The sequence below is a fragment of the Mizuhopecten yessoensis genome, unplaced genomic scaffold (genome assembly GCF_002113885.1).
Source record: "Mizuhopecten yessoensis strain PY_sf001 unplaced genomic scaffold, ASM211388v2 scaffold3091, whole genome shotgun sequence".
NCBI lineage: Eukaryota > Metazoa > Mollusca > Bivalvia > Pectinida > Pectinidae > Mizuhopecten > Mizuhopecten yessoensis.
Genome location: NW_018404871.1, coordinates 36,617 through 50,187, shown reverse-complemented (window position 1 = coordinate 50,187; position 13,571 = coordinate 36,617). Strand labels below are relative to the sequence as shown.

General features: G+C 35.0%; 1 protein-coding gene across 1 annotated transcript in view; it reads left to right on the top strand.

The window, feature by feature from the left end:
- The first annotated feature begins 1,667 nt into the window (after positions 1–1,667).
- The window catches only part of LOC110446984, a 33,046-nt gene continuing 21,142 nt past the window's right edge, over positions 1,668–13,571 (top strand). The window contains exons 1-7 of the mRNA XM_021492346.1: positions 1,668–1,719; positions 2,153–2,256; positions 4,717–4,923; positions 5,345–5,509; positions 10,573–10,590; positions 11,361–11,558; positions 12,763–12,927. Coding sequence (XP_021348021.1) covers positions 1,709–1,719; positions 2,153–2,256; positions 4,717–4,923; positions 5,345–5,509; positions 10,573–10,590; positions 11,361–11,558; positions 12,763–12,927 — 868 coding nt within the window. The 5' untranslated portion in view covers positions 1,668–1,708. The remainder of the gene's footprint in view (positions 1,720–2,152; positions 2,257–4,716; positions 4,924–5,344; positions 5,510–10,572; positions 10,591–11,360; positions 11,559–12,762; positions 12,928–13,571) is intronic.

Below are 13,571 nucleotides of genomic sequence, written 5' to 3'. Positions count from 1 at the left end.
TTCTATTGGCCCGTTTTCGTATTTGCTTGAATTTTTATTTTGGAGACGCTGTAGAATTCTTTTTCATGTGGTTTTATCTTCAAACTGATAACTGGAAATGATAAATGTCTATTTCATTGGTGGTTAACATGTCGAAACAGGTAATGACTACATACTCTGCTGGATGTACGGTTTTACTTTTGATATGTGCTAATTAATTGTATATTAAAATTATACACTAGAGGACAAGTGTGAGCTCAAAAAGTCGATTTAAAAAAACAAATCCGGAACTGAAGAGACGCCAGAACAAAAGATCGGACATTATAACCGACTGAAATTAGAGGCAAACCAGGTGTTCCTAAAGAGCGAGCGTTTCCTGTCCCACACGTGGTATCGTCATGACGTCAGTCGTTAAATGTGGGGAAATAGATAGGCAACTTATGATTTGAGATTCAGTGAACATGTCTGTCATCATGGCATAGTCATTAAAATCTTACAGTTGAAATCAGATCACTAAAGACGACAGAAACTCTTCCTCAGCGTACATTTAATCGTCTACGGTAGAGAACCTTGGTTAAATGTTTTTTGGCCGACATGACACTACGCTCTGGAGTTCTGAATCAACTGTGACATGTACACTTAATAAGCAGAGTAAAGGGAAGCATAAATAAAATACAAGCTTGAAATATCAGGCATTTATAGGATACGTGTTTTAAAATGCCAAGAAGGCATCGGCAATTTTTTTTTTTTTCAAAATTGTTTTAAAAAAAAATACAGTGAACCCAACTGGTTTACAGTTAAATGTGTTCAAAAATCTTGCAGATCGCCGATGCATTGTTATGATGTGTACAAGCTAAGGTACCAGCATGGGGGCGATTCTTTAGTAGATATGAACTTACAGGGTTGTCTTCTTCATGTACGTTATATGAAATGATTTATAAATACACTTCATTCATATTAGTTTTTTAAATTGTATGTATGACGAATGTAGCCTCATGGAATTCCATTAATTAAACTTGCTTTTTGTAAAACAAACGTTGAACAGCTGTGTTGTTGTGCTAGTCGTTCCGGAGCCTCTATATTACCACATTTTAGCTGGTGTTTTTGCTTTATGTGTCTGTAACAAGATCAACAAGATCATACATTTGACGAAACATTTATTTTCTTAACGCTTTAAAATAATAAACATGAAACGTAATTATTTGATTCCATTTCCTCCGTTATGATTGATACACATGATATAAATCAATGTTCGTCAATTTCACATTATATAATCAATTGATATTCTCATATGAAAAAGAAAGAGTATACAATTTGATGTTTTTTTGCAATGTGAAATACTGATTTTTTAATGCCATTTACATATCTTATATCTCATAAAAAAGAATAACTACATCCTTTTAACGTTTTCGTTACATCGAAGGTCAAAACATTTGTTAACTTGGCTAATGGTATGGAACAATCTTAACTGGTCTATTTTAGCTGTTACTGTAAAGTACCCTGTTATCTTGCTTAGTGTGTCAATAAAAAGCTGATTCGGCATACGAATGGCCTTAATTGAAATGGCAGAAATAATTAAACGTGGTTCTCCTCGTATGAATTACATGGTAGTGCTTGGTGATTGAAATGTACATTTTTACGACCAAAAGGTAACTTCAAATAAGTTCTTGCCCATATTTTAACACACGCTCCGAGTATGTCGTCCAGATAGTAAGGTGGAAAGGAATCTATGCAGTGTTTGTAAGTATCGGGATTCTCCTCTTTAAGATTTACGATAAAAGGAAACTAGTATTTGTAAGTAACGTTTTTATATTGATACCAACTGGATTGTTTCCTGCTTCATTTAATTACCATAATTGTTTGCGTGTATTGTTTCGTTTTTCGATATAAGATCTTTTTTTTTTTTTTTTTTTTTTTTTTTTTTTTTAAAATTTTTTTTTTTTTTTTTTTTTTTTTTTTTTTTTTTATAAAATTTGTATTTCGCCGTATCAAATAAGAGACAAAGTTCTGTATAGAGCTTCAATTAAAATAAATATGTTACTTCTTCTCTTAATGTAAAGGCATGACAAAAATAATAAAAAAATAATATACAGTACAATATCATATAGTGCAAATAACAAATGATATAAACATAACGTGAGCTCCCGTGAGACCTTTTATAATTTGTTTTCAGAGAACATTTCCAGTCCATAGCGACAAATATGGAGGGATATTTTCGGCCTGTGATGTCCCCTTTTGTCATTGGAATGCTGCTTTTCACAACAGTTTTGACCCAAGGTAAACAATCAATAACGTGATTGGATAATATGCTGACATATTTCAATCCGAATGATGAAATATAACTCATTTGGGGTGATATTTTTTATGAAATACATACATGGGGCACGTATATCATTCCCCCTCTGATCTTAGTCAACCATTTATATAGACGTATTGCAAATGCCACTTATATTTTTCCAGCGCCTGAATTATTTTGGGATTAGAGTGACATTTGTTCTATATTTGAATTATAAATGTTTGTGCAAACGACGGCTTCTTTTAATTGATAAAAAGTTGGGCAAAATATAAACGAAGCAAAGCTTTACACGGAGATCATTGATAAAGTACAATGAGAATAAGGCCAATGTTTCCGAAGGGTAAGCGTTTTCTCTTTTATCGGCGACACCTTCAATGTAAATCCAGGTCAAATACAAGTAATGTCGCGTTCCCATAGTACAGACTGGCGCAGTGTAAGAGACAAGACACACTAATTAGCATAGTATCAAGCCATTCGGATTGATATGTATCGCCTGTGCCTTGCTTTGACCATCAATGCACATATCAGAGAAACTAACGTAAACGCAAAAACCTAAGGTTAATGGAGAAAGGTAGGCTGCATCCAGCATTTGACACATGGGTTGAGATGTACTACCTAAGATGCATCTATGGTCCAAGTTTGGTTGGTCTAACACTTATACCTTCAGTGAAACTAACTTCAACGCAAAAACTTAATGTTGACGTCGACGCCGTCGCAAGAAAAGCAACACCATAGTATCGCTTCCGCTACTTCGTGGCGGCGAGACAAAATCTAGATCTGTATGTCTCACAAGGAAATATAATAACTCCAAATGAGACCATGATAACGACCATTAGATTTTACCATCGTTTTTGTACCAACCTGCATCTCTTAAAACACTGCGTTGTTTTGTTAGTCGGTATGTCAGAGTGGCCTTCTATCGTAGACATTATGATATTCGGAGCGAACCATTGAATACCGTAATGACTGCGACATGTAAGCACCGTGAGATGAGGGAGGAGGGACGCCACTATGGTGCATATATGAGCAGATCTAGATAGCACATTTAAAGTTGTGAAAAAAGTTAACAAAGAGTAAAAAAGATTTTCCCCCATGCAATCAGGCTTCACATTTATATTCACGTAAGGTAGATTATTTTACTACGTTGCAAAATATTTGGCGAACAATTGTTGTATTGACCTACTATATCGGTGTTGAAAGGGATACGTTTTTATTGAGCGATATCTGAACTTTTAACCATTTATATCAGATAAATGTTAATACGTTTATTGTAAATAAGCACAGCATTGTTCAATCACTTATCATAATTGTACCACATTTATAAACTAAGCAATTTATGATGATTTTTGATGATTTAAACAAAATGGAACTTTGTGGACCAATTACTGAATGACTGGTACTAAATATTTGATATAATGTTTTTTTTATGAATTTTGTGTTTAAGTAGAAAATATATAATGTGCTGTCTATAAGTAATATTCAGACAAGTATGCTTACTTTACATTTTGTCCATCTATAATGCCATAAACTATGAAAACAAGGGTAAATTTGAGGGAAAAAGTGTACGCAATATGAATATTATGTTAACAAATATTTTAATACATTGTAACACACATTTCTTTTTTCAAATTAAAAACCCCCCAATTATAATCAAGTTTGTCGATCATTGTCTTCATAACAGTAGACATTTACAAAGGAATAAAAAGCATGGATCCCAACACAGTTGTCTCAAGTAATAAGAAATAATAAAACATAAATACAGTTTTTCATGCAAATCTGCAGTAGCACAGTAAACTATAATCTCTGACAAAATAACGTCACTTGAAATATATTTTGCGTTAGTTTGAAAGAAATATCGATAACAAGCAATTGAACTAGACGCATTTATAAAAGCGAAGTATGATAATTAAAATTCATCCGTTAGCTTTTGTTTCTCGAATCAAAACCGTCTTGTCTATCGTATTAATAAAGACTTGTGCATTTCTCGAACAGGCCATTCGGATTGATATGTCTCGCTGTTCCCGTTTTTACCATCAGTGCATCTTTGGTGCAAGTTTGGTTGGTCTAGCACTTATAGTTTCAGAGAAACTAACTTAACTGTTGATGGAGATGCTGACAAAGTCAATGGACCATGAAAGGTAGGCCACATCCAGCATTTGATGTATGGGTTGTCATGTACTACATAAGATGCATCTATGGTCCAAGTTTGGTTTGTCTAGCACATCTACTTTCAGTAAAACTATGTTAAACGCAAACACTTAATGTTGATACCGTCGCCGGAAAAGCAACATCTTAGTCTCGCTTCGGCTACTTCGTCGCGGCGAGACAATAACACTCATCTTGTCAATCATATAGATACAGACGTTGCATATTTTACATGATTTTGATCTTTATTGTGCCATATTGTATACCTGACTCTGTTACCGTATCGTTTCTTTCAGATCCCTGTTTAATACAGAACCCCGATGCCGTGCCAGATCTGGAACTGAGAGGACCCAACACCGTCAACATTGGTTTAGAGGATTTATTCTCTACAAACACTGATTGGTACAGTGGTACCAGTAACTACGATATGGTCACCACCTACGATCCGGCAGAACAACATCCAGTGGACAAGTGTGGCTCCCTGTTTCCTGTTATGATCGTAGGTATGTAGCTGGACCTCTTAATAGACATTTTAAAATTATTTAATGGGAAATATATATATATATATATATTATTAATTCATGTATATATTGGGTTCTGTCAAAATGGGATTTGTTACCCAACCCAGTTCTGTCAAATCTGTCAAAACAGGAAAGTATCCTCCACAGTTGTTTTTAATTAACTGGCATAATGCATATGCATAACATTAAAAATATGAAGTATACATAAACATGTATGATTACTGAATATTGTCCTTTCTGTTCATCATATTTTGTTAAGGAATTCTTAGTTTTGATTTTTTTTTATTGTCTTAAGGAAATTTGTCACCCATTATTCAATATTTTCAATTATATGATCGCAAGATATTATAATTAACTGGAACATAGATACGTCTATATATTCTGGTGTATATTTATATTGCAGGTCCGAATTCTACCATACCTGACAACAATACACAGCAGGTTGTAACGGTTAGGTATTACAACGTGGCGTCTATGACCTGGGACACAACCGATATCCAGGTCAAAGACTGTGGTAGCTACCGAATGTACCAACTGAAGTCGATACCAATGGGGACATACTGCTTCGGTAAGTTCCGGATTAATACTTCATAAGGGGAGAAAGACAACATGCTAAGCATTTTATCTCACATATCTTGTTCAATGTACTCCGGTGGCTGGAGGATATTTGAGGCACGGTAGTATAGTGGTAGGACGCCGGGCTCGTGACCGAAGGGATGCGGGTTCGAGTCACGGCACGGCACTGTGTTGTATCTTTGAACAAGATACTTTACTACGCTTGTTCTAGTTTACTCAGCTGTAAATGAGTACGTGGTTGGGCAGTGTTGAATGCTAGTCGCTTTGAGACGACCAACGAATTTGATTGTGATAAAGCGGAATATAAGAACATCGATTATAATTATTAATTACATATATTATATATGTACAAGTGTATGTATAATGTAGTACGTGTAAATGGTTTAACTTGAAGTAAACTTAGCACGGTCCGATTAATTTATTAAATGGCAAACTGTCAAGAGCAAGTCCATCTTTTCTATATCGTACTGTCAGTGTGGGTGAACACAGGGAAAGTATCTTTAATTCGACCACTTCTCCGATGTAACGACACTTTTCATTGGTTAATAACCATTTATTATTGTACGATAGACCATGCTTGTGCGTGTATCATTTTCCAACAGACCAACGCTCTTCTATAAACCTCCACTGCAAATGTAAACAAGAACGAAGTGGGACTGGTTTCCTATTTCAATGAGGGTACACGCATTACATTGTGTACGTTGAAAGATTTGCTAAAGGACAAACACAAATATTCTATAGATCTACATCAAACCTGTAAAGCTTACGGGCAGAATGTTCCGCCGAACATGCCGCGAAGGTGACTTAAAATTGTGATTGAAAATTTGTCAAATGCTGGTTTCATGTGTTGACGAGCGAAGTCGACCGATTGGTGGTTTTGATTAATTGTTTAATTGATTGGAATAAATATCTTGTATAAAGCATGACGCCAGTGCCCATTGTTTATCATATGTCGAACAATTACAACTGAAAAGGAAAACTCCTTCCCAGGTTAATCAGATAAAATATGACACCTGACCACAGAGTCAGATAAAAACATACAAGTTTTTGTGAAAAAAGACATAAAGGCGTCACGTAACGACTGTTTGAACGCGCAAAAGAACAGTCTTATTTAGACAATAACATTATCTTAGTCATCTTGCTTATTATCGGCGTATGGACACTAAGGTAGTCGTGAAAAAGACTTCCAAATAAATGTAATCAGCATATGTATTATGGTGGAAAATGTAACTCGGGACTCGAAAAATAAATTCTGTTTAGGCGGCAAGCGGCCTTCGTTCATTTTTTACAAACATTTTCTCATCCTCATCTATTCAACCACATGAACACTATACATACATGTATGTTTATAATGTCCTAAATAGGTGTTTTGTCCTTAATCAAGTCATTCATAAGTAACATACATTTGTTAAAATCAACTTAAGATAATCCAGTCTAACATCCATCTTACAATGGACAACGATAAAATGCTAGATAAGCTGTCGTTTAAACGTCGTTATAAATGACGGCGATTAAAGAGAGGCGGATAAAATAAAGAAATAAGCATTACGGTAATTCATTTTGTGATTGTTATAACCAGTATATAAGCATATAAGGCAGGTTTGACTGCATTTATATATCAATATTTCATTATTACTATTTAATAGCCTGTTGACAATTTAAGTCATTTCGGGTCAGTGAAGTTATGGTCATATAATAGGTATTTAAGGAATGAAATATATTTTTCAAACATTCATGAGGTTATGATCTCCTGAAAGTTGAAAGCACACATTTTATTTTACAATTTTAAGACCTTGAATTTTCCGATGCAAGAATAAATGAAAAAAAATTCAGGTACTTTTTTCTATTTATACATGGGGGCAACGCAGTAGAGAGAACAGTGTGTTCTCGCGTTGAACGTAAAACTTTCCTTGCAACAGCATGACAATAAAACAAAAAGAATATAGTTCATATTTTTGAAATTTTATTTGTAGAATTTATACATGTCGTATATTATTATCATATCCTTTACAAACCTTTTTATCTTTAAAATCAAGCCAATCATGTTTAATGTTTATTCATATTACCATAACAGAAACACATCGAAAGCTGTTTCACGGTGGACGTGAACTATGTACGCCCTGTGATACTACGTTGTAGTGTATCAATACGCGGTGGTCAGGTCACCTGTGTTATGCCATTTTCGTCAATGGGTCCAAGCATACAGATTGTTAATATATAAAGCTGATCCGTTGGTTAGGTCTGTCTTTCGTTACATAGTTATATACCGGCGGTCAGTAAGGCAGGTTCGACAATAATTATATAAACGTGGTACATACAGGTGGTCAGTAACTATATAAACGTGGTATATGTCGGTGGTCAGTAAGGCAGGTTAGACTAATTATATAAATGTGGTACATACAGGTGGTCAGTAAGGCAGGTTCGACAGTAATTATATAAATGTAGTACATACAGGTGGTCAGTAAGGCAGGTTCGACAGTAACTATTTAAATGTGGTACATACAGGTGGTCAGTAAGGCAGGTTAGACAGTAATTATATAAACGTGGTACATACAGGTGGGCAGTAAGGCAGGGTCGACAGTAATTATATAAATGTGGTACATACAGGGGGTCAGTAAGGCAGGTTTGACAGTAATTATATGAATGTGGTACATACAGGTGGTCAGTAAGGCAGCTTCGACAGTAATTATATACATGTGGTACATACAGGTGGTCAGTAAGGCAGCTTCGACAGTAATTATATACATGTGGTACATACAGGTGGTCAGTAAGGCAGCTTCGACAGTAATTATATACATGTGGTACATACAGGTGGTCAGTAAGGCAGCTTCGACAGTAATTATATACATGTGGTACATACAGGTGGTCAGTAAGGCAGCTTCGACAGTAATTATATACATGTGGTACATACAGGTGGTCAGTAAGGCAGGTTAGACAGTAATTATATAAACGTGGTACATACAGGTGGGCAGTAAGGCAGGGTCGACAGTAATTATATAAACGTGGTACATACAGGGGGGCAGTGAGGCAGGTTCGACAGTAATTATATAAATGTGGTACATACAGGTGGGCAGTAAGGAAGGTTCGACAGTAATTATATAAATGTGTTACATACAGGTGGTCAGTAAGGCAGGTTCGACAATAATTATATAAACGTGGTACATACAGGTGGTCAGTAAGGAAGGTTCGACAGTAATTATATAAATGTGTTACATACAGGTGGTCAGTAAGGCAGGTTCGACAGTAACTATATAAATGTGGTACATACAGGTGGCCAGTAAGGCAGGTTTGACAGTAATTATATAAATGTGGTACATACAGGTGGGCAGTAAGGAAGGTTCGACAGTAATTATATAAATGTGTTACCTACAGGTGGTCAGTAAGGCAGGTTCGACAGTACTTATATAAACGTGGTACATACAGGTGGTCAGTAAGGAAGGTTCGACAGTAATTATATAAATGTGTTACCTACAGGTGGTCAGTAAGGCAGGTTCGACAGTACTTATATAAACGTGGTACATACAGGTGGTCAGTAAGGAAGGTTCGACAGTAATTATATAAATGTGTTACATACAGGTGGTCAGTAAGGCAGGTTCGACAGAAATTATATAAATGTGGTACATACAGGTGGTTAGTAAGGCAGGTTCGACAGTAATTATATAAATGTGGTACATACAGGTGGCCAGTAAGGCAGGTTCGACAGTAGTTATATAAATGTGGTACATACAGGTGGTCAGTAAGGCAGGTTTCGACAGTAATTATATAAATGTGGTACATACAGGTGGTCAGTAAGACAGGTTCGACTTTAATTATTGGAATATGGTAGCTTTATACAAGTGGTTTATTTGGCAGGTTTGTCTGAAGTTTTATAAGTGTGCTGGCTATATAGAGGTAGGCGCTAGGGGAGGTTTGCCTGCACATTGCATCTGATTAATAAAAGAGATTTAAATTATCAAGTCCATTAGTTAATTTACATGAAAACCATCATATATGTACTAATTGAATTAACGGAATGTACAACTTCAAGTGATAGGTTTCTAATAAATTTTAAAACCACTTGTCACTGTTCAATTAAAGATGGACTGATTTACGTACCTGGTACACCAATGCCATTCCCTTTAAAAATATTAAATAAACATTAAGAAAAATGACTCAACTCAAAAAATCAATATTGCCAATCTTTCATGTTTAATTAGACACATATATGAACTTGTCATGATAAATTGACATGACACGTATGTAACCTAATCAATTTTGATAAAAGTACACAATTTATTTAGATATTCTAAGCATCTTTGTTTTTTACACGTATATTATACAACATATTTGGTTTAGTTTACTATAAATATGATATTTTATACATGCATTCGACATGCTGAACAAAACTAAGCCGCATAGTTCATATCAGAAATTTAATATTTTGTTGCGATGGTCTGAGACACTAACCTCAGTTTCTATATATGAGCTTTATAGAGATGTACAGTATTCACTAAAGAATATCACTATTGTGTTAGTGTATGCTGTCTTTCCTTCTTTATATGGTGTCTCTAGTTCTAACTTTGAGGTATTAAGGTAAAGCGAATAAAACTTACATATAGGGATTGGTCGGCGGCTTCATGTTTAATATGGATATAACCGATTTGCGTTTATACCGACATGAAAATAAAAAGAAACGCCGTTCAATCCATATATTTACATTTTTACTACAGAACAGTTGTTTATTTATTTGTTCGTTTATTTATTTGTTCGTAAATAATTAATTTATTACTGTGTTTTGCATATGCGTCGTCCAATAATTAACAGTAGTCATTTTAGCGTTTGACGCAGGGGCATTGTCCATGTTATCCAAAGCTAAGCGACAAGACTCTCATTGAACAAGGTTAATCTATGTCGTCATAAGTAAACCACGTGTTACGTCATGAGAGGTGTTGCTTTCATACGCAAATGCAATGCATTTCTGCTGGAAATGTTCATATAGTCATATAGTGGGTTGCAGTACAAATATAAATATACATTCTTGTTTCATATATATAATATATACTTTTTCTTTTTCAGCAACCAACGCGAACGCAGGTAAGTTATCCAACGCATTTATCCTCGCAATTATTCCTTTTACTGAGCTAACACCGCGCCCTTAAAATAACAGACAGTTTTCTTGTTCAATCAGATATGTTACTAATAGTTTTATATCGTCACAATGTACACAACTAGCGAATACTCGGATACTTATCAAATTGCCTTCGTGTAGTTATTGATTTCATTTTGTTCGTGTTGAGATATTTGTGTTTCCTCTATTGTTGCTATTCTTTCTATATAGTTGTACTTGTCTCTCTTTAATCCAAACCACTGTTTACTAGCTTTCTTTTAAGAGTCAGACATGTGTGACCTTGTTGTATTGATGGGCCATTAATCTAGTAACACCAATCATGTTTTAGAATTTACACTATGCTAAAACATTAATTTAATCAGGTGCAGATGGGAAGAAGTTCGTCATATCAATTATCAAATGACTGAAGTCATCGCAACTCTATGACTGCATCTTCTTGACAAACCTCATCAGCGCCATTGTTGTCAAAAAAGTCCGGCGTCATTTGATAGTGTGACGTCGATCACATGTGCATTCTGGATTTGCCAAAAGCTGCAGTGCCGCAGTTAAATTGAAAGAGTCTGTTACTTTCTCTTATACGCAAATATATATAACACGACAGTTCGAAATAGATATGATGAAAACAATCATATTTAAAACCAGAACACTGTTAATGTATAGATAAATCGATAAAGATGATATTTTAATCTATGCCTAAAACATCAGAGTTGAAATAAGTCTATTCTTTCTTTTCCAGACCTATGTGTTCGGAACGACATTCCGGAGGTACAGGACATTTTGGACCGCATTCCTATCATCGATGCAGCATTCATTGACGACAGTAACTTGACAACAGGCTGGTACAAAAGTTCCCTACTAGATATATCTCAGCCATTCCTTGTTGACAACCAAACCTTCTATCACTGTGGCGGATCACAACCAATATATGCCGAAAGTAGGTTCGATTACCATTTCTTTCTTTAGATATGTACCATTTTACAGTAGATTTGTGCTAGCGTTAAGGATGTAAAGTATGATAACAGATTATATCAGTGATTGGTGTGACTGATCTATCCGCTGGAAACCAAAACAGTAGAATTTTCTAGAGTAGTTTTACATGTACATACATACAGTAAGCTTCATTTGATTTCGTTGTTTTGTATAGATCTGTACTGGAACTGGGTCAGGGAATAACCGCTGAACGGGTAGGTCAGTTGGTTAGAGCAACTGTATTGTGATTAGAGGTCCATGGTTCGAATCCCGGTCAGGCCCTTTGCTTTTTACTCCCAGAACACTTTCGTTGATTTAAAAAAGAAAAAATCATTACTTTTCATGAAAGTTGCACAATGTATTGGGTTCTTTTCGGGAATGTTTAAAAAAGCAAAGTTAATGTATTGAAGACAAAAAGGTTTACAATTAATGGTAATAGTTTAAGGAAGTAGCATAGAGAATTTTAAAATGATTTACATTTCTTTATCTTGGATACAGGATTGATTTATAATTTCCTGTGTGCATGTGTATTGTGTCAGGAATTAATTATCATTCATATGAATGGAGCGGACTCTTTTAATATGATCAAAATGTCACAGTCATGCAGCAACAATTTGTTAAAATAAAAACCACTGATAAAGTCATATGTGTTACATGTAACATTGTTTACATACTTAATTAACGTATCATTTCACGGAAAACATTTTTCTGAAGTCAGTATTGTTTTTATATTTATTTACTTATTCATTTATCTATCTATTTAACGATATACCTTAGTTATATACATGCATGACCAGCACACTGATTGGCAAAGTTCATATTTATTCTTTACCCCAAATCTTACAAACCTTTCCATTCTAGCAGCAATTTCTTGGTAAAACCTAGCTATGCACGTCGGAGCTCGAGTCATGTTGATGACATCAGCAGCAAAATTGTTTTCTTTCCAGATTTATTATCTCAAATGTATTTTTTTTGTTTGCATCGTGCGTGAAATTGTTATTAAATTTTGTTAAAACTGATATCATTGCAATTCATTTGATGTCATTTTGTACTGTGAGTGTTAACATAGGACATTTTGGGTAGGCTGGTCAACGTTACAGTATTATAGCTTAAGTGACGGTCTTTTTATTTGTTATATCTAACGGGTCACTCTATTCAATACTTCGTAGGTCCATTACCAGCTGACGACGGGATGGTGCACGATATGAATTTGACTGTTTTCAATATAAGTGGAGGTGATCACTCAAACGTCGAGATCCAAGTGAGGAATTGTGGAGGGTTTCGGCTCTACCACCTCTCGGCCATGGTACCCAGCGGTGCGTCCTACTGCTTCGGTAAGATTATGATTTTGACAGGAAACACCCATTAAAGGTGCAAAATGCCACACAGAAAACGATCAACCTAGTTTTGCGTCTGTTATATGCTGTGTTTTTCCCTTTTTGCTATGTCCTAGGATTCTGTTAATTTCTTTGTCTACACTTTGAGGTAAAATGAAACGGGGACTATGAAATCGATCAGGAATTGTATTTGTCCCAAGCTTAATTAAGTCGTATTCGTTTTTGTGAGGGGAATTACAAAACTTTTTGACCTTCTAGTTTGTGCTAAATAGATATATCCAGGTATTTACATAAAATAACTCCAGCTAGAAAAAATAGGCACTGATGTGCAATCGATGTAAGATTTAGTGTAAATTTTGCTAATCTTCATACCCCCGCGCTAAGTAATGTAAATTCCTACTCTAAATAAAAAATGGAGCTACAACTGATGAAACTTGTGGATAAGCTAGTGACTGAATGTCGTATTTGTAAGGTACTTAAGATTATAACTATTAACTACAATAAGACACTTCGTATTTAATTATATTCAGTATATATACAATATGACGAAAGAGATTTAATTTCCAAAGTAACCGTTCTTAGGTAATCGCCACCTAATAGGTATTAGGCATACAACTGCTTACAAAGTTCTATGGCTATAG